Genomic DNA, 21350 nt, shown 5'->3' with positions numbered 1-21350 from the left:
AAATTACATTTAAGCATAATGCCTTATATTTTCATGTTTTGTTTCTACTTTAATTCTCTCACATTATTGAAAGACAGTTTATCTCAGTTTCTGCTTAAACTGCTGAGGTGTCCAGTCTGGAACAAAATGTGAGCACTGATAAAGGTACAAGGTCACCCTAAAACTCTCTAGTTTTCCCATGCCAGCTAAGATGTAACTGGGGGGTGAAAGTCGTACAGGGAGGAGGAGGCGAAATGGCTCTGAGATGTCTGCATGTGTCTCAGATTGCCTGTAAGAATTGTAGCGTCATAATAATCCAAGTGCGTGTGTGCTGTCACTCTGAAGATGCATAAAAGCCTAGTGGTTCTGTCCACTCATTTTAGAAACTGACTCCACACTGGGCTGTGGCCTTTTGTGAAAACATGTTGATCCTATTTGCAAATATATATGTTTTTAATAAAATACAAAAAAGGAAACTTCCACGACAAAGTGAAGTGAAACATTATCAAATCAGGTTCTGTGACCTAATGTGGATCAATCTAGGGGAACCACTTGTTTACACCATACAGGGGTTTAGATACATAATTTAATTAACTTCAAATGATGAGAGTATTTTACATAACCACGCCAATGATCTCATGATCTGTTAATGTAAAAAAAATAAAATCAAGAGGTATAAAAACTTGGGCCGTTTTCTATAATCAACTAGCTATTAATGACAAAATCTGGAATAGATGGAATTACTTGGTTTTGACCCATTAATGAGGGAATAAAAGATATTCCATCTAACATGCCGCACCCAAATCTCCCATAGGTTAAGATGGATTGAGGTGACTGAAAGCCATGATATATGATTTACATACATTTTCATAAAACCATTCACTGACCCCCTTATTCTACCCATGAAAGCATCTGCATCCAACACATCAGTCTACTGATTAATTCAGATTTTCCTTCGATTTGTCATCAGTCTGAGAACATCAACTTGTGTCATCAACTTTGTGATTAGATTTAACTGCTGAGTCATTCGTTTATGAATCAAAAACACATAAATTAGAGCGGTTTTATTAATAAAATAAAAAAAATGTAGAAAAAACCACCAGGGTAGAAACAATTGTTTATTTATACATTTATTTACACATGTGACACATTTACAATGAGGTTTGCCGCAGCGCAGCACCCCAAGCAGTAATGGGTTCTGTGCCTTGCTTAAGGGCAAGTGAGCAAAAGTATCCTCAGAGCCCGTGCAGACTTCCTGGAGCGGTCCTGTTGGATCTCGGTGCCGTTTTGGGCCCAGCATTATAGATGACCAGTCGGAAAAACCACGCCGTGCCAGACCAACTTCAAGTAGGATGTCCCGTCCCCTCACTTTTTCAGATCTACCATCTTCTTTATGAAGCTCTTTGAGCAAACCCTTACCACAAAGTTGTATTCCAAAAAGGGAATTAACACACCTGGAACTGAATGTACAAACTCTCAAAACAGAGTTTTGAGAGTTCATATGTTTTAGCCTGCAGCCACAAACGTGCATGTACACGCTTTCCAAACTTTCGAAGTTGGCAGGTTTTACTCCATTTTCAAGCATATCTTATTGAAGACTACCACTGCAATATACACCACCACTGACAGATACACTACATGATGGAGATGGAGAATTTGAGATTGTCCAGGAATCTGGACTTTTTTGACATCACCAGTTGATGATGCTCTTCGTCCAGCTTCTTCCACACAGCGCTCTTCCTCATCTCTGCCCAGTCCTCCTCGGTCTACACACAACAGACATTATCAAACATGTTATCAGTGCTCACAGGTGATCAATCATCAGGGTCAACAACCACATAGCCTTCTTTGTCCCCACAAGCGTAACTGTAACTGCTCACCATATCTTTGAAGGCCTCCCCATCGTAATAGGTCTTGGATGCTGGATACTCTATTTCCGCGTGACGTAGCTGATCCAGACTTGAAGCCACCAAATGCAGCTCCTCCCCTTCTCCATCGTAGGCATACACCCGTCTGTCCTCACAGGTCATTAAAACCAGCTGCTCACACGGGCACGAAGTTCCCTCCACTACACCTAGAACCTGCATGTGTACTGGCTTAGGAAGGTAGCATTTGCTCCACCCGTTCACCTCGTCATCTTCCCCTAAGTAAATGGTGTCCTCCAGGGTTCCTATCGTCCATGTGGCGCCAGCTGGAATCTTTAAGGGTACCCTGTTGTGTCTATTCTCAGACACAAGACCTGACACCCATGTCAGGTACTCTGCACCTACAGCATATGCCGGACAAAAGGAGTTTGTTTGAATATGTAAAATACTTACAGCATTTTTTATGATATGAGGCAAAGATGTGTGTAGTCTTCTCTATAAATTGCAATTTTTTTACTTTGTAATGCAACTACTGCACAACAATGTCTCTTAGGAATAATATATTATCTTACCTCTTTTGCCGTTACACTGCAGGAAATGAGGTAGAAAAAACATCTGACCCCCCGACCTGAAAGACAGAAAAGATAAACGTTTGTTTGCGCAATTAAAAGGCTGCTAGTCAATCAGTGTGCTTCAGTCCCTTATTTCCCCATTGTGAAACTAAAAACGGTATGCCACGGTCTCTCCTAATTTCTCTTTTTCAGTACCAATGTTCTGCACTAAACCATCAGCCATCTTGGGATCTTATCACTTTCTTTATTTCCTCTCCTTTCCCCAAGGACCGTGTGTTGGTTTGGTTCCTGACTCCTGTCTGTACTCCACATCTCTGATTCAGGTCTTCAGTCTCCAGGAGACGGTCACATGTTCTTACATCATATGTTGTGAACTGGGCCACGCTCAGCCCCGCAAAAACGTAGAATTGTGTGTTTTTTTTTAAAACGGAAACGGGTGCGTTGAACACTCCGTTGTGTGTCTGCGTTTAAACTAGGGACACACCCACCAAATGAGAGAACACATAACTCAAAGCCTGTTGCACACCATTCCGAAGAAACATGTTGTTCAACCAGGAAACCGTAGCAAAACGGTGCCAACCATTTTGAGATTAAATGTGCCACTCCTTTATCCTGCAAATGCTGTCCTTGAATGAGTTCTCTCTCCTGTGTGGAAGTGTATTCTGTCCTCTTTCCAGGTCTTCATAGCACAAAATAGTTTTTACTGTCCACTTAACATGAAAGTATTCAATTTGCACAACCTAATCCAACGCAATTTACTGCATTTAATGGAATTTCTGAATGTAAATTAAGACTCCTCCTCCTCTTTTTTTTGTCTTTTCCATAGCATTTGTACCCAGCAACATCAATTAAATTATCCTGCAATGTAGCCGTTTCACTGGAGGCACAAAAAGTGCAGATTTGAATCCACTAGCAGTGTTTTTATTTCATCCTGTTAAGGAAGTAAACTGCAAACATTAAGACGCCCACTGCTGACGCACCTTTGCCTTGGTCATTTAAGTACACGTGGCTCCAGTGTAGATGGCGTGCTTCAAAAGCTCTTGGGATCCTTTGTTGTCCCTAAATAATTGTCCAAAAGCCAAAACTTAAACTTACTTATTTTTACATTATAACAAAAGTAAAGTACATCTCTGTTAATATAAAGACACTAACTCTAAACCAACAGACTTCTTAACTATGGCTATCCACAGCGTCACACACTGGTCACCATTGAAATGACTCCAACACACACCAGTATCCCTGTCCTGTATGAACTTGATTGGGATTCACAGTTGGGAAGACTTGGTGACATTTAGGTTTACTCACTAATCTCCTGGAGATAGTCGTTTGAGAGTGCTGTCCAGATCCTTGCTCCTGTTTGGTGGAATCTGCCCCAATAGCTGTCAAATTCTTTGGGCTTGTTCTTAAGCATTTTGGGACAGCAAGTGTTCTCCGTGTGCTTTCCCTTTCCCCATCCAATGAAGCAGGAGTTATCACAGGAATTTATCCGGCAGCGCATTTCCTCGATCAGCCACGACTCTCACCGGTACGGGCTCCTCATCCCATTGCCTCCCGCAGTGAATAGAATATATCTTTATTGTCATTGCTTCACAACAACGAAACACAGTTTACCAGCTCTTAATATGATTTTGAAGATTTAAATAGTAAAAAAATGGTTAAATATATAAAAATATAAAAACTGCCTGGCAGTGTGCTGTCAGTGGGGTTTGTGGCTGTGTAGCTGTCCTCCCCAGCCACATGCATCTGGAGTTATTGCTCTATGTGCTGCCCGTACCTGAGTTTGGCCTCACTGATGCCCCTCCTCAGGCTTCGCCGTGCCTCGCTGTAGGCCTGCAGGTCCCAGACTTCAACGCACGGTCCTCACCTTGCTGTTGAACCATGGTTTTTGGTTAGGAAACACTTATATATGTATGAGAGAACAGCAGATGTTTGTCCCTCCAGGTCTTCCCTTGCAGCAAAAACTCGCCAGTCTGTGTCTTCGAAGCAGTCCTGCAGGGCTGCAGTGGCTTCCTCAGTCCATACGCCATGGATGGTCTCTGTTTACAGCTGAGTGGTTTGGATGCAGGGATCAGGGACAGAGACAGGTGATCTGAGAGTCCCAGATGTGGCAGAGTGCTGGTTTTGTAGACCTGATCTAAAGTGTTCTTTTCTCTTGTCGGGAAGTTTACATATCTGTGGAATCTTGGCAGAACTGACTTCAAGTTGATTGAAGTCACCTGCTGCTATAACAATACTGTCTGGTTGTGCCACCAGCTGCTGGCTAATGGTGGTACATAAACAAAAAGGTCTGCGCTGTAACATCAGGTACTCAATATCCAGAGAGCAGTAAGTGTCTTTGACTGCAGCATTTACACACCAGCTGTTGTTAATGTAACAACGTACCGGAGACAATAGTCTTGTCCACCCTGAAGACAGAGCGGCTCGCTAGCTCAATAGCAGCGTCCGGGATGTACTGATGCTGCCAAGTCTCCGTCATTATCATCGCACGGTGGTCCAAGCTGTGCAAAAGAAACCCGTAGTCTCATCTTGTCCAGTTATTATTGTCCGTAGTGCAGAGGTTGTTGTCTGCAACCTTTAGCAGCTCAGCTCTGCTGTGCTGTACTGTACGTATGCTGTTGACAACTGACGCCCAAAAAAAAACACAAAAAAGGACCCAATAAACACAAAGTAGCTGTAGCTTGAAGAGCACTGGGCCGCTGCATCTACACACGCTATCATCTTGCTATTTTTCAGTGGTACCAGCTACTGACACCGGTTAAATCAACGCCGTGGGTTAGACGTAGGTACGTGGAGATACCGACCCTACGCTGTAGACGTGCCCCTCTCAAAAATTAAACTACATGTTGCAACGATGCAAGCCGCTTGGCCGTGGCTTGGTAGCGTTGCATTTCCCCCTGCCCACTTCCGGGTTCTCCTTCTCCATAAACAACATGAAATCAAAGGGAGGGTTAATTTCTCCTGCTCCAGATTTCCCACCGTGGACACAAAGTACAGGGGAGACACTTTGTTTCTCACTATGCCTCTCAAGTCGGTACTCGCTCCGAAGCTAATCCCGTCACTCTTTCACTTGCTCTACCACACACTCTCCCCCCACACACACGCCGGCCCTGCTATTCTCTTAAAGAGGTCGACAAACACTAACGAATAAGTATACATTTCAGGCCACTCAAGTAGGCTACGGCGAAAGCTCTGTGCGGAGCCTCCGCAGGACCATAAATCAGAATTTCCACCATAGCAAAGATATTATGAACACAAAACATCCTAAACAGCCCTATGTCAAATGACAGAGTATCAAATAAACATTATACTGAAATTAAAGATTAAGCAGACACAAAACATTGTTACTTTTGGGAACAGAGGCTAGTGAACAGGGAGAAAAGCAGCCTTTTAAACACATCACGTGTATCACCAACATCAACTCCACAACCGTGTGCCCCTGCATATCCAGGCCAACCATCGGCTCCATAACTGAGCAGCCCAGCGATGGTTTTGAGTTTCTTTATATACATTTAGCTATTCAATGTAATGTTGTAAGCATCTTCTAATTGCTTTAAATTTAAAACTCTTTTCATGTATTCAAAATAGTTACTAAATGCATCTCATCTTTCTAGTTGTGTGTTATTGCTCATTTAAACCTCACTGAACAGAAAAAAGAACTGGTTCTTACCGGCTGTCTTTCACTGGACCGTCATCCGTTCTGCATCTCTGTTACCAAGAAAACAAAGTGTGAAGGGTTAAAAGTTGTGGCAGTAAAATACTCAAAACCTTTACTCAAGCACTGAATGTACGGATACTATAATGGAATAATACTGTCACAGAAGCTGGGCCATTTTGGAAACACTAGGCAATATACTAGTGTCAATAATCGGTTAAATACATTTAAGTACAATTAAAAAATTGTTGGTTTATGGTTTAAATGTGGGCAACAAAGCCCTTTATAGGTCCCATATAGGGATCTTTATTACATGTCATACCCTTTTCCATCATTGTCCGTCTCTACTATTTGTCAGAATGTTTAAACTGTACTTCCATTTATCCCAGATAGCTCAGTTGGTAGAGCGGGCGCCCATCCATATATATATATATATATATATATATATATATATATATATATATATATATATATATATATATATATATATATATATATATATATAGATAGATAGAGGTTTACTCCTTGACGCAGCAAGGCTGCCCAGGTTCGACTCCGACCTGCGGCCCTTTGCTGCGTGTTATTCCCCCCTCTCTCTACCCTTTCATTTCTTCAGCTGTCTTGTCAATAAAGGCCTAAAAATGCCAAAAAAAAATAATCTTGAAAAATTCTGAAGAACTAAATGTCATTTAAATGTTAAAGGTCAACAAATGAGAGAATTAAATATTCTGTTTCATTATTTAGTATTTAACCGAAGAAGAAATTAATGAATTTAGAATTTGTATTTAGCTCATGCCACTGAAAATAAAAGCTAATCAACAGGTGTTACTTACTTTTCCGTAGATTGGATCTTCTGCCATTTTTAGTCTCTTTTTATGTGTAAAACAGAAAAAAACAAAATTTAATTCAATAGTTTAAGACACAAAAACTGCAAACTTTAAAAAGACAACTGAGCTGTGAGACAGTTAACAAAAAGTATAATTTTTTAAAAGCACTTTTTAAAGTGATTATGATAATCACCTTACACATAATGGTTTCTTTATGGATTGTAGGCCATCATAATTTGATCAACAACAACATCTAATTTAAAAAGATAATTTTAAAATGCTTTCGTGAAAGTACTTTTCGAATGCCTTAATTTCAATGTTAATCGAGTTTGTAGTAGAAGTTGTAAACATGGAACTTTTGTTTCTGAAAATGTGATAATTATTCAAATGCAACACTCCAGCCTACATTCACTTTCGTGGCAACTGCCGACTTGCTATAAAATCCCCAAAGTCCCGAATGATGTATTACTTTATTTATTTCAAAATAGTGTGCATACAAAATACTTGTGCGCACTTATTAGGCCATATTTTAAGAATGCTACATTTACTGGAGATGCACACTTTTATGTTTTCCCAAATAGAACAGAAGTTGTATAAATCCGAATCGTAATCTCTTTTTAAAAAATTGACTAAGTATTTCGACTTTCCGTGCGTAATTAACGTTAGGCCTGAAGTGCCTAATGTACCTGAAGTGAGTTTATTTATTTATTTTATCATTAAGTACGGTTTTAATGTTCTTCCGATGGACATTAATATCGTTTTTGATAGGTTTTGTTAAGTACGATGTCGAATTGTTCAAACACTGTATAGCTAACATATTTGTAAAGTTTTCAAATAATAAATAAATAAAATACAAATTAACGTTAGGCCTCCGCATAATATAGCTAAGTAAAGTGCGTCACAAAGATCAGCAGAAAGACCTTTCATTTCCTCTAAAGATAGAGGCGGAAGCTACGGGCGACAGCTTGTGTTCTTTGTGTGCTAGCTAATCATCTTAAATGGTGAAAACTAATAAGATTTCGGAATGTTAAATCTGAAAAACAATGTTTAGTTAGAGGCACAAAACAGCCTTGTTGTCCATTATTAGTTACTGAATTATTTTAACAGAGAGAGCTAAACTACCCTACTGAGATACATAGTTAGTTTTAGTAGGCTAGTCCTATGTGAGAAAACGCCTTATGACATGAACTCAAATGAGGAAAGCTTAACTAGTTACCTCTGCTGAAGAGTAGCGTGGAGACTTTGCTGTCTTTAATGAAAAGATGTTCGCATTTACAGTTTGGTTGTATTGCGACTAACGCGCATGCGCTTGCGAGTCGCCAATCGTTTTTGTGCTGCCTTCCAGGGCTCTCGTCACATGTTGCAAATAGTCTCGCTTTGCCAGACCATCCCCCACACGCTGCGGACCATTATAGGTTGTTGCATGATGCGTTTAAGATCCTTTATACTACTTTTTTCGTGCACGAACGGGGAAAAAGTTACAAACAGGAACTCTGTACTGGCAGTTTTATGGTTGGTACTACTGGATTTCTTAGGTATTTTAGTTTAATATGTTACCAATATATTTAACATAATCTTTAACATTGAATATATTTAGCTTTAAAATGGAGCCCGCTACAGCCTCTGAAAGACAGTAAAACTGGTCAAAAAGGTTCAGGGCTTCTGAGAAAAAAAGAAATCTTTTTGAGAATAGGCTATCATCCTTGGTGATCTTCTGACAGGAAAAGGGGGGCAGGTGAGGTGAGGTCTTCAGTGACCTGAAGTAGCCCCCCTCTCTCTCTCTCTCTCTCTCAGAGACTTTCATGAGGGCAGATGCATGCTGGGGAAGGGAAAGATTGTTTTGATCACATTGGGGGATGTTTTATGGATATCTCATGCACTGACACCCATAATAGTTCATTTAGGCACTGATTAAAACTGATAACTATGTGATGTCAACTTTTTGATAGAGTGGACTAGCTTAGTAAAAGAAGCCAAGCCTGTAGGAAAAAAAAACGGATTATGGAGTTGAAGTTGTTTACTTGTACTGAGGGTAAAGCAACTGCCACCCTGTGGGTAAAGAGTGATATTAGCCATTGACAGAACAGAATATTCAATACTTGCTTCCTAGTTGAAGCTAAAACTATTTCCATCTGATACCACAGCTCGGCAATAAACCCTATCATGAAGTTTATAATGTTTTTTTTTTTTTTAGTTTCAACTGTTTTAGAGCCGACTAAGCAAGGTAATCCAGATGGCTGCCACTGCGACCAAGCCCTAGATAAGCAGAAGAAAAAAGATGGATGGAACAATTTATATCAATGATGTTTGGGCTGATGTGTTGGACTGCAATAATTTTAGTCATACTTATTGTTTCATCATCACATTTACATGATGTACATCCCAAAGAAGGAGGATGGAAAGAGGAGGAAGAGGGAGTGAAATATCACCAGTAAGAAGGTTGAAAGTTTTAGTCTGATGTCCGCTGCTCTGAGCAACTTCACACACCATAATATAAATTACATATGGAACTTTCTGTTATGCTGGTTTGCATATTAAAGGTGCTGTAGGTAGGATTGTAAAGATCCAGGACTTAGCCAAAAGATTTGAACATCAACAACTTCTCAGTCCCTCCCCCCTTTCTGCTGAAGCCCAAAATGGTCTCCTAAGCCCCTCCCCCCACAAGGGAGAATAAATGTGTGTGCATGAGCAATGTCTGACATGCATCTGAACAGGGAGCTGTGGATTTTTGCAAATCGCACTACAGGCTGTAGGTGGTGCCAGAGGAGCCAGATTTGTTTTAAATGACCTGCTTCATGTAGTTCTACTGGAACATAGGGTCAGTTTCAGCAAATATGACAGAAAGTTAGTTTTATAAGGGTTACCTACTGCACCTTTAACATACCACTAACTTTTGCACTTCCCTTATTCCCACTTTCACAAAAGTTTTCTATTTTACACTATAGTTTCAAACACTTTTTACTGATAATACACATATTGCATATATTTTTGTATTTGTATACTGCATACATAACTATTTACTTGTAAATGTAATTTAGTTTTTCTTTTAATTTCTTCCTTTAGTGCAATTTTTATAGTTTGTTCTTTTTATGTTATATGTAATTTTTTTTTAATTATGTTCTGATTTAAATATTTTGAATATCTATTTATAAATTTTTTTGTGTTTGCAGCATTGAAGGGGCTACAATGAACAATTGTATATGACATTAATACATCCTTAACATGTTACTAGAACTTCCATTACGTACCCTGATAAGGCATGATTGAACATTTACCACCAGAGCATTTTATGGTTGAAACCAAAATAAAACAAGCACCAGCGCACTTAAGACGTCTGATCTTTTTCAGTCCCACACGGTACACTTATGTTGTACCTGGTTCCAGACACTACTTGTTCCATTAGATTAGATTACATTACAGGTACTAAGAAAATAAAATGCAGTGCTTCTCCATGTTCTCTCCCAGCAGAGGTGGATGTTCACAGCAGAGAAATGCAGGAGTGCTGTGTTCATGGATGCAGGTCCTCTCAATTCCTTTCCTGCAGCATCTGGATCTTCCCCTATAGCACTGTTTAGGAACAGAACATTTTTTTTTAGGAGCAACGCATGCAAGTGTCTGCCCTCATCACACATAGAACTCAGCAGGACATAAAGCATCAAATATACACAGACAAAATCTCTGAGCACAATAAATGTTCTTATAAGTACAATAAAGATGTCCCACTTTTTAGGTTGCTAATTGGGTGCGGAAGGAGCTGTGTCCAGAAGGAATAAATCATTTCTTCGACATCAGTGAAATGTGTCTTGATGTTGGTGGTTTTGTTCAGGCTGGCTGTTGTAATTGGATTTTCTCTTATAAGAAAACTATGCTGCACTTCAGACCCGGTGCTGCTTGTGACCTTTGACCTCTATACAAATATTATTCAGTCATATCACTAAGTGTTACTTGAGGTCAGATTGAAATTCCTGCTGTGACTCTTGAAGAAGATTTCAATGGCTCACTCCGTGAGACATCACCAGGTGGGTCCATGAAAACAAAGGAGGATTCACCATCTCTGGGCAGTGGAGTAGATGTTCGTTACTCAAACATTTCTACATTTCTGTCTCCATACTGACCGCCGTGGGCCGGTCCTGCGCCGCTAGGATACAAAGAGGTCTATTGAGGTCACAGTTAGCGTTGGGAATTGAACCGGTCTGCAATATACTGAGCGGTGTTTCTAATATTTTGCCCTCCTACAGCACAGATGGTGGTTGAGGAGCTAGTGGAGAGAAGGCCTCTTGTTTTGAGTCTGACTGTAGGTGCATCTGTCCCTACATTATTTGCAGCATCTTCCAAAACCTAATAACACACATTATACCACATGAAAATAAATTACAAATGTAACCGTGCATATAAAGTTACCAAGCTTCACAAACTAGACTGCAAGATTCAAACTGAGGTTGCAATGGAGGTCATCTCCTTATATAAAGTAACATTGTAAGAGATTGGTAAGGGCTACAGTATCTTCGCAGCTCGAAATGCAACAAATAAGGGAGATTTCAAATGCAGTTTGGATGGTAAAAGAATAGATGAAAAGATGGCAGAACAGATCTGCCACTGTGGAGATATCAATGTCTAAAGGCAAGAAAACTATCTTAACTAAATTTGAGGGCGTAGGAGTCAAAGAGTTGGCTGTAATCTGGCTCAACATATGTAGTTTGCTGGTATAAAGCCTGACATGTCCCTCCCTTCTTCTCACTATGTCCACTACCGGGGCTTAGCGCAGACTGGGCGGTTATGATTATAGCTTTTATAGTTTTTTTCCAGACTAGATAGGCGGTGTAGCCAGGCTATACTGCAGCGCTGACAGTGCTGTGGACCATTCAGAATCATTTAGAATACATGACGAGCGACTCGCTCGAATAACTGCAGCCATGTAGCGCCACCATATTTAAAATACATTAGCCAAAGAGGGACATAGCTCTGCATTTCCACCTCTGGCACCGTGACGAATGCCAGGGGGAGATAGAGATAGAAAGTAATATTCAGTTGGTTGTCATATACAATTTCACCGCTAGATGGGAGAACTTCTTACACAATGTAGCTTTAAGTTAAAAACGTATACTGTGGTCCTTGACGGTGCCCTGAAGCTTATTGTTAAAGGTGTGATTTACTTCTTTAAATGAGGTTGCAGTAGATCAAATCAAAACAAATGAATGAACCTAATTTTTCATCACCGTAATTTTATTGCGAACGATACATTTAGCAACTTTGCATCTTCTGCAGTGTTCATTTAAACAGTTTGTTTACAATTCATGCCATGAATGCACTGATATCTTTATTGTTACAGTAGTAGCTGGAGCATTAACAGTTTGCCATGATAAAGGATGATATCCGACAGCTCTGATCACATGATTTACATGTCCAAATAAGAAGTAACTTCAGTTCCCAGAGGTTAACAGTGTCAGTTAAGTCAGTTTCTTTTTTTAAGTTTTTACTGATAAAGAATCATATCAAAAGAGATCTGGTTACTTTATAATGAAGGACCATGAGAATTGTACTTATCAATATTTAATACCAATTAATGTTTCCCCTTTTTAGGTCAAACTCTTTGTGGGGTGTAGAATTGACCACCCCATTTAAATCTCTCCGTGCGCACAAAACCTTCAAGCTCTTTCCTGACACTCCCTTCAGCTCTCTTCCTGTTCTCCTCTGTGCACGTCTCAGCTTTTGGTCGGGCTTGCTCTCTAATTTCTACCACATTTGTAAGCAAGTTGCTCACACTTTCAGCTTCTGCACAGTTGCCATAGGGCCATTCCTTTTTTTCATTTGTTGTCAAACCAAACAAATTCCCGCATGATCTACAAGGGGGCTTGTCTCTTTCTTCAAAGAGGTTAAACGCCTGGCACCTGACATGCTGCTCTGGAAGTATGATGGTTCCATCAAAATATTCCCTCTTGACCTTATTTGGATAGTAGGTCATCACTGCACCAGCTACATAACTGTCCCAGCTGCTAAAACAGGATGCAGCAATCAGGATTTTCCCGGGATTACGGCCAGAGGTGGACATGGAGACTCCGTAGTACCTGACTGCATTTGGGGTGATGGGGCTGTGAGAGACACAGATAGTGGAGGAGACCAGAGGCTCGTTTTTACCAAGCTCTAGTTCACCGATGAGCTGGCGCAGCTTTTCTATTATTTCTTTTTCAATCTCTTGTTCTTGTCTTTTCCCTTGATGAGTCTGTCTTGTCAGGTAGACAATCTGCAAGCAATCACAAATGTTACGTTATTATTTTTTAAGTATTATGTTTAAGTTTACCAATAAATAGTAACAACACCAAGATGAATTGTCTTATCTTTTGCCAAACTACAATCTTACCATGTCTAGCACACATGAAAATGGACTCCGCCTGGGTAGTTGAGCGTAATAGAGTTTAAAAGGCTGAGGGTAGAGGTCCTTCAACGCATTAAGCAAGTCTTCGTCATCACTCAGAATATCTTCTGGGGAAAATGGTATCTTGTTGATCTTTCCCAAAAAGAAGATGCTGTGAAGAATCTGTAAAGTCAAAACACATTCAAACAGATATTATTTTCTGTGTTATGTGTAACTGCGAAGAATCAGGTGTACCAAGCACACTAAGACAGGGCCGTGCAATGCATTGTGTCCAAAACTGGAACATTTCAAAAGTTATAACAGTCCCCATCAGACATACAGTACCTCATCCACTAACGGTATGTTAGCATGTTCTGAATTCAGCTTCACCATTTTATCGATGATCAGAAAAGCATTCCTTCTGAATGGCTCTTGCTCCAGAAATTCTTCTCTAAAATAATAAACATCAAGAGTTTTAGAGATTCAAAAGCAGAAAGCAGCAATAACAAGCTGTGGTTGAGTAAATCAGCTGACTCACCTCTGCTGTGCAGCAGCCTGATGCCATCCGAAATAAAACACATTACAGTAATTACATTTTACTGACAACACCAATGGAGTTATGCATGTAGAATTTATCATAATGATATAAAACATAGGCAAAGGAAAGCACTTAAAAGCAGCTACTCACCATTGTTGATCACAAGAAAATGAAACAGAAAGAATGAAATGAAGCCCTGCCCCCTGATTCAAACTACCACTCCTTAGTTGTTTCTATGATGTAATGTATAACCAAAGAGCGATCCACTAATGGTGAGAGATTGAAGGTCAGTTAGTTCTACTGGAATATCAGAGTACTGCTTTGTTACTGGACATAGACGGAAGTCTTTGTAATTATGTAACTGTAGAGGGAGTACCAGAGAAAACACAGGAACATTATGTCGGATGGCTAGATAAGATTGTCTTGTGCTGGAGACAGGATGTCTTTGTGTTAAGTGCGACCACTATTGCTGAACTAAAGCGAAAGCAAAAATGGAACACCCTGCCTATGCAGTAAGGCCTAAGTCAACCATGGATACTAAGAAAGAAACTTTTGAGTTCTGCTTTACTGTACATCTTTACTGATTGGAACTCAGTATGGTGGCTTGACCTTTCTCGAAAACCTGTTTTTCTGTTTTGGAAACAAACTAAATATGTAGACGTGCCAAAATATGCTTTGTTGGTACCAGTTTTGCTATTATGTGTGGTGTCCTGATGCATCTTTTCCACGTGAACTCCTTTCAAGCATTCAAGTTGGTCACACAATTCAGTCTAAAGACAACGTCCTCACATCGTGTGGTTTTGTCAGTGTTCATTTCAACCACCCTGAAGAGAATAAACATATTTTGCAGTTCAATGGTTCATACTTTTATTGTTAAAAGCAAAGGTGGAAAAAATATATATATTTGTAGTTTGAACATAGGAAAAGCATTTTCTGGAAGTTTTTTTTTTTTTTTTTGAAGGTGCAATGTGCCCTAAACTAGTGCTGTGATATGATGTTTACCACTCTTGTTATTTTCTTTTGTGTTACTCTCTCTTTTGTAATATATCACTTCTCACTGCACACTCATTTGATTAGAGTCTGATTAATTCAGAGTGTGGTGAGAAAATGGCGGTTTAGCTAGAACTGGCTGGATTTTTGAACTAAAATGTTCAAATATTGTAATGATGACTTTTTCTCTCACTCCATCGCACAATACAGAGCAGTTGGTCTCAGCTCCTCTCCCTCCGTTACACTGCCTGTAGGTCATCTAAACATGTTTCCCCTACATCTCACCTTCAGAGTACATGGGGAACCATTTTAAATAAATGAAGCCTCCAGTATTAGGCTAGTGATGGACATGGATTATCTAAATATATTAAATATGATATTAAACTGCTTCAACCCTTAAATGTGTTTGGGAAAGAGCTTTGGGTATACTGTGGTCATTGATGTATGGAGGATATTTGTTGATGGTGTCCTGAAGCTAATTGTTAAAGGTGAACCATAAGCCTTCTCCTATTTAAGATACATCCTGGTTAATTTAATTATCTCCTCTCTATATACTAGTATACAGGTTGCAGGAGAAAAAAAATCTAAACCAATTATGAACGTGACTTCACATCACTGTAATTTTATTGTGAATGACATGATCAATACATCATCATACATTGTATCTCCTATTCATGTGACAAACAAAATTGATTAATTGATGGATCAACTTTAGCATCTTTGCTTCATTCAAACAGCTGACACACATGTGGTTTACAATTTTTGCCATGAATGCATTGGTATCTTTATTGTTACAGTAGTAGCTGGAGCATTAATCATTTGCAATGATGAAGCATAATATATTGACAGCTCTGATCACGACTTCCACGTCCACACAAAAGTAGGGATTTCAGTTCCCCGAGGTTTACAGGTTAAAGGTGATGTCAGTTTCATTTTGAAGTTTATTATCCCATTGTATTGTACTCATCAATATTTCATATTCAATTGTTTCCCCTTTTTAAGATCAAATTCCTTGTGGGGTGTAGAATTGAGCTTTCCATCTAAATCCCATCGTGTGCACAAAACCTTCAAGCTCTTTCCTGACACTCTCTGCAGCCCTCTGCCTGCTCTCCTCTGTGCACGTCTCAGATGATGGGGCTGCTTGCTTTCTAACTTCTTCAACATTTCTAAGCAAGTTGCTCACACTTTCAGCTTCTGCACAGTTGCCATAGGGAAATTCCTGATGTTCATTTGTTGTCAAACCAAACAAATTCTCACATGATCTACAAGGGGGCTTTTCTCTTTTTTCAACGCCTGGCACCTGACTTGTGTCAGTGTCATGTGCCCTTTGACGGTACCAGGGACAATCAAGAATTATTAACAGAGTCAGGTTGTATTTTTAACATAAGCAAAATGTTCTCAAAAGGTGGAAGAGGATGGGACTTGAAGGTTGTGCCAAACAAGTGAAAGTAATATAACAAAACACTACGTAATGCATAGGGCTGTGTATTGGCAAGAATCTGGCAATACGATACGTATCATGATACATGGGTCAAGATTCAATATATTGCAATATATTTCGATACTGTGCGCAAGGCGATATATTAGGAATTTTATTAAGTATTATTTAGAAAAACTAAAATTTAAAAGAAGACATGATGTGCATAAAAGTCAAAGAAGTTTACTTTTAGGTAAACAATTCAGTACACAGAAAAACAAACTGCCAGTTTGGGATTGTGGTTCTTAGTGAGCAAATGTTTATATGCTAAAGTAGGCCAAAGTTCAGCCATAGCTACGATGTTAGCTTCTAGCAAAAAGTCAGGCACTGTTAGGCAAGGACACTAGTGGTGCGTCTCAGCATAGCCATCTAGCGGTAGGGGGTTTAAACACAACATAAACGTGAACTACTGTCTTACATGAATATTTTTGCATGTAAACTTAAAAAAATAAAAAATAAAAATCTTAATTGGATTTTTGAAAATCTATTTAGTATTGCTAAATAAAATATCGCGATACTCTTGAGATATTGAGATTTAGATCTGGTGCCTGTGAAGGCCGTAGCATAACATAACTCACATCATTTTCAAAATTAAAACCTTTGACCTTATTGCATGTATTAAATAAACTGCATTCAACACTAATTAATTCAGGTTTTAGCTTCAACCCGTCATCAGTCTGTATGATTTATCATCGATCGTGCTTAGACTGAATACCACTGACTCACTATTTGATTAAAACAGATACACTAGATCAGGCTGTTATTAAGAGAACCACAGAACAAATTATATAGTGTATTTATGTACTTGTGGGTTTTTTTGCACATATGATGCAGCAAACAGTACAAAAACCAAAAAGCATCAGCTGCAGACTTCTAAGAGGGGACAGGAAGAGAGAGAGAGAGAGAGAGATGGGGAGAGAAATTAGACAGCATATTAGATTGCTGAAGAAATAAATGAGTGTGACACAGAAATTAAAAGTGTGACCTTAATCTTCACCCTGCAGCAAAGACTAAGAGACCAACCTGTGGTGTGTTGGGTGGATTTGAGATTCTTCAGGAGTTCAGACTTTTTTGACATCACCAGTTGATGATGCTCTTCATCCAGCCTCTTCCCCACATCGCCCTTCCTCACCTCTGCCCAGTCCTCCTCGGTCTACACACAACAGACATTATCAAACATGTTATCAGGGCTCACAGGTGATCAATCATCAGGGTCAACAACCACATAGCCTTCTTTGTTCCCACAAGTGTAACTGTAACTGCTCACCATATCTTTGAAGGCCTCTCCTTTGTAATAGCTCGTCGTGGCTGGATACTCTATTCCCACGTGAAGTACCTGATCCAGACTTGAAGCCACCAAATGCAACTCCTCTTCCTCTCCATCGTAGGCATACACCTGTGCGTCCTCGCAGCAGATCATCAGAACGAGCTCGTCACACGGGCACGAAGTTCCCTCCACTACACCTATAACCTCCATTGTTACTTTCTCAGGAAGGTAGAATTTTCCCCACCCGTTCACCTCGTCATTTTTCCCTCTGTACATGGTGTCTTCCAGGTCTCCGATCGTCAATTTGGCACCACTTGGATTGATTAAGGATACCGTCTTGTGTCTGTAGTCGGACACAAAGTCTGACACCCATTTTAGGGGATCTGCACCTGCAACACATACCGGACAGGATTAAAAATGGAGAATATTTATCACAGCAAAGTTTTATGATGTGTGAGGCAGTGATGTGTGTAGTCTACCTCTTCTTCTCTCTTCTCTGCTGATTCGCTCAAGCATAGACAACTGCGGATCGTCTGCTGGCCTGAAAGGTAGAAAAGTCAAATCAATCAACATTTATTTGTATAGCCCTTTACAGCAACCAGCAGGTATCCAAAGTGCTTTACATCAATGACCAAGAATAAAAACATAACATACAGATCAAATCTGAAAACAATACATAAAAGCAGGAGGAAGAAAGGAAAATGTCACAGCACTAACCCTAACCCACTATGTATTAAATTGCCCATACTATGAAAAAAAAACACTTTCTGGGATTTGGGGTGTTATTTTGTGTCTCTGGTGCTTCCACACGCATACAAACTTGGAAAAAAAAAAAACATCCATGCTGTTTTGAGTAAGATACGGGTTTCTGAATGTGTCTGCATTCAGTCTCCGGGTGAGCTGTTCAAAATCTGCAGGGCTTTCTACGTCACTAGCCAAACGAAGGGGCTAACCGTAGCATGGCCAAACACTGCTACAACACACACTAATTCACCATAATCTACAAAAGAACTACTTATATGTCCCTGTTCTGCAGGTATTACACGCAAAGTTGGAAGTACGCCCTCGTTTAGAAGAAGTCTCCCGGCTAATCCTGCCTTGTACCTGACCAAAGTTGTTTAAACAGCTAGCTAGCTGATATGATCCTTACCTAGCTACTGCGCGTGTGCGACTGCCAACAAAGATGTTACAGCAGTGAGATGTCTCACTCTGTAGCTAAAACAGAGACCTGAGCACACAGGGTGAAAAGAGGAGCTGCAGCAATGTGCAGTACAACAAATATATGGTGTTTTTTGAAAATTAAACCATGTAAACCTATTCTGGTACAACCTCAAAATACAATTATGAACCTGAAAATGAGCATAATATGAGCACTTTAAATCCATTCTAAATAAATAAGTTTTGAGGTTAGATTTAAAAATAAGCTACGTCTGTAATAGTGCGAACCGGTTCCAAAGTCTCGGGGCAGCAAAAGCGCAATCACCCCACGGTTTGTACCTTGAGTGAGTTTACAACAACAGAGCTGAAAGAAGAGCTGATATTGGCTCAGTACAAGGATACTTAGATACTTTATATCTAAAACTCATCTTTTCACCCCAAATTTGTTATTTATTCATATGGTGACTCAGCACTCTTGTACCTTAACATTAACTTTCCAGTGAGTCAGTCTCAGTCAATGTACAGCACTTTTTTCCAGAGTAAATTACATTTCACATCACAAGAAATCTCCTTAACTTTCTGAAAATCACAGCACCACACTTTCCGTTTGTATGACTCTGTCTCTCTTTCTCTCTTTTTTTTTTTAGCGATGTTCCTCTTCACTGAATCCATCGGCCATCTTGTTATTTTATCTGTCTATTATTCTCTCCCCTTCCTGCCTCCTGTCTGTACTCATCCATAAATCTCTGATTCTGGTATCCATCCTCCAGGAGACACAGCCAATGTTTGCTCCGTCTTCAGTCACTGTTTTTACATCATATGCGTATGGTGTCCTTGAATGAGTTTTCACCCCTGTGTGGAAGTGTATTCTGTGGGATTTCAAACTATATAAATAAAGCTGACTTATTTAAGCAGCACAAACAAAGTTTCACCCACCTCCACTGTATTGGGGTTCCTGCTCAAGTTTGATAGCATATATATATATATATATATATATATATATATATATATATATATATATATATATATATATATATATATATATATATATATACATATATATATACATACATACATACATACATATATATATATATATATATATATATATATATATATATATATATATATATATATATATATATATATATATATATATATATATATATATATATATATATATATATATATATATATATATATATATATATATATATATATATATATATATACACACACACACACATACATATATATATATATATATATATATATATATATACACACATATATATATATATATATATATATATATATATACACACACATATATATATATATATATATATATATATATATATATATATATATATATATATATATACACACACACACACACACACACACACACACACACACACACACACACATTTTTTGTCAACAAAGGCAATACAATTATTAAGATATACTTGTCTTCCTTATGTCATTCATTGCTCTTTTAAACCTCCCAGAACAGAAAACAGGTTCTTACATGGAGATCACTGAACTATCCGCCATTCTGGCTCTCTGTCACCTAGAAAACAAAATAAGTTTTGTTAAAAGTAGTGGTAGAAAAATAAGCCCTTACTCAAGAACTGAATGTACTAATACTACAATGGAATAGCACCGATTCTGGACTCTTTTTATGTTATTGACAAAAGACAAAACACTTAAAACCGTAATTTATTTTTATAAACGCAAAATATACGAACTTACACGCAAAATATTTGCGCAAATAAATGATTAGGCCATTTTTTGTATGAAGATTTGTAAAATAATATATTTCTGGATTTCCGTAGCCTAATCCCATTTTTTATGTTTTCACAGATGAAATAAAAGTTGTATGAATCAGAATAGGAACATCTCGTGATATACAAAATAAAAAAATATTATATTAGCCTTATATTATCATCATTATAAAATATAGCCGCAGTGCGTTTTACGCAAAGGCCTAATGCTGCGTCACAAGGAATCAGCAGAAACATATCTGCCCTTGCATTTCTTCTTTGATCTTTCATCACAAACCTGAAACTATAACAATAATCACATTTTAGAATGTTAAATTTGAAAACAATGTTTAGCTAAACTACGCAAAAGGCACAAAACAGTATCAGACTAGCCCTTGTTTTCCATAATCAACTTTATTGTTGCAAACTGTTTTAATCGCAATAGCCTACTTAGCACTGAAATAGATAATATATCGAAAGCGTGAGAACAATCCACATCAAACAAACTCAAATAAGAGTAGGCTAGTTACCTTAGCTAGGGAGTCGACTGAAACCTTTGCTCTCCTCACGGAAATATGACAACAACGGCAACGTTCACTACTCCTGTGCTGCATTCAAGTGCGCATCAAATGTTGGAAATGTACCAACGCAAGTAATAAGTTGGCCCTCAAATTCCCTTGGACAGGAACTATGGGCAGTACCGGGGTATATTACAGGAGCTCTGTCGTACCGATAATTTTCGGTATGTTTTTCCCTTTACAAAATCAGCATTATAGAGATAAGCTACATGCAAAGATTGATGAGTAAAAGGAAGAAGTCGTACGTCCCCCACTTCACTAATTTAAATGCAAAGACTAAATATCACTCTCCATTTCCTAAACAAAACTTTTGTGTAAATCATGGCTTT

General features: G+C 38.8%; 3 protein-coding genes across 5 annotated transcripts; all 3 read right to left on the bottom strand.

Moving 5' to 3' along the window:
- Positions 1-1079: 1079 nt before the first annotated feature.
- LOC114568225 (uncharacterized) lies at positions 1080-8243 on the bottom strand. The gene is made up of 6 exons (XM_028597691.1): positions 8112-8243; positions 6902-6937; positions 6084-6121; positions 2417-2472; positions 1860-2245; positions 1080-1745 (listed from the first exon to the last, which is right to left on the bottom strand). Exons 2-6 carry the CDS (start codon positions 6926-6928, stop codon positions 1614-1616), a joined length of 639 nt encoding a protein of 212 aa, XP_028453492.1. The 5' UTR covers positions 6929-6937; positions 8112-8243; the 3' UTR covers positions 1080-1613.
- A 3854-nt stretch (positions 8244-12097) lies between these two features.
- On the bottom strand, positions 12098-14137 carry LOC114568536 (uncharacterized). 2 transcript variants are annotated; one of them, XM_028598153.1, is made up of 5 exons: positions 13936-14137; positions 13786-13802; positions 13593-13698; positions 13254-13430; positions 12098-13136 (listed from the first exon to the last, which is right to left on the bottom strand). In XM_028598153.1, the coding sequence occupies exons 1-5, from the start codon at positions 13936-13938 to the stop codon at positions 12477-12479; spliced, it is 963 nt and encodes a 320-aa protein (XP_028453954.1). In that variant the 5' UTR covers positions 13939-14137; the 3' UTR covers positions 12098-12476. The 2 variants fall into 2 exon arrangements, with proteins under 2 accessions (XP_028453954.1, XP_028453953.1); XM_028598152.1 differs by lacking the exon at positions 13936-14137 and having other exon boundaries at positions 13786-13929.
- Positions 14138-16839: 2702 nt separating this feature from the next.
- On the bottom strand, positions 16840-21065 carry LOC114568212 (uncharacterized). 2 transcript variants are annotated; one of them, XM_028597665.1, is made up of 7 exons: positions 20974-21019; positions 20209-20250; positions 19614-19632; positions 17999-18060; positions 17520-17908; positions 17276-17405; positions 16840-17125 (listed from the first exon to the last, which is right to left on the bottom strand). In XM_028597665.1, exons 4-7 carry the CDS (start codon positions 18033-18035, stop codon positions 17112-17114), a joined length of 570 nt encoding a protein of 189 aa, XP_028453466.1. In that variant the 5' UTR covers positions 18036-18060; positions 19614-19632; positions 20209-20250; positions 20974-21019; the 3' UTR covers positions 16840-17111. The 2 variants fall into 2 exon arrangements, with proteins under 2 accessions (XP_028453466.1, XP_028453465.1); XM_028597664.1 differs by lacking the exon at positions 19614-19632 and having other exon boundaries at positions 20974-21065.
- Between the last annotated feature and the right edge of the window lie 285 nt (positions 21066-21350).

Source organism: Perca flavescens, chromosome 14 (assembly GCF_004354835.1).
Source record: "Perca flavescens isolate YP-PL-M2 chromosome 14, PFLA_1.0, whole genome shotgun sequence".
Lineage (NCBI taxonomy): Eukaryota > Metazoa > Chordata > Actinopteri > Perciformes > Percidae > Perca > Perca flavescens.
The sequence above is the reverse complement of the archived record's forward strand: the minus strand, read 5'-3'. Positions and strand labels throughout refer to the sequence as shown.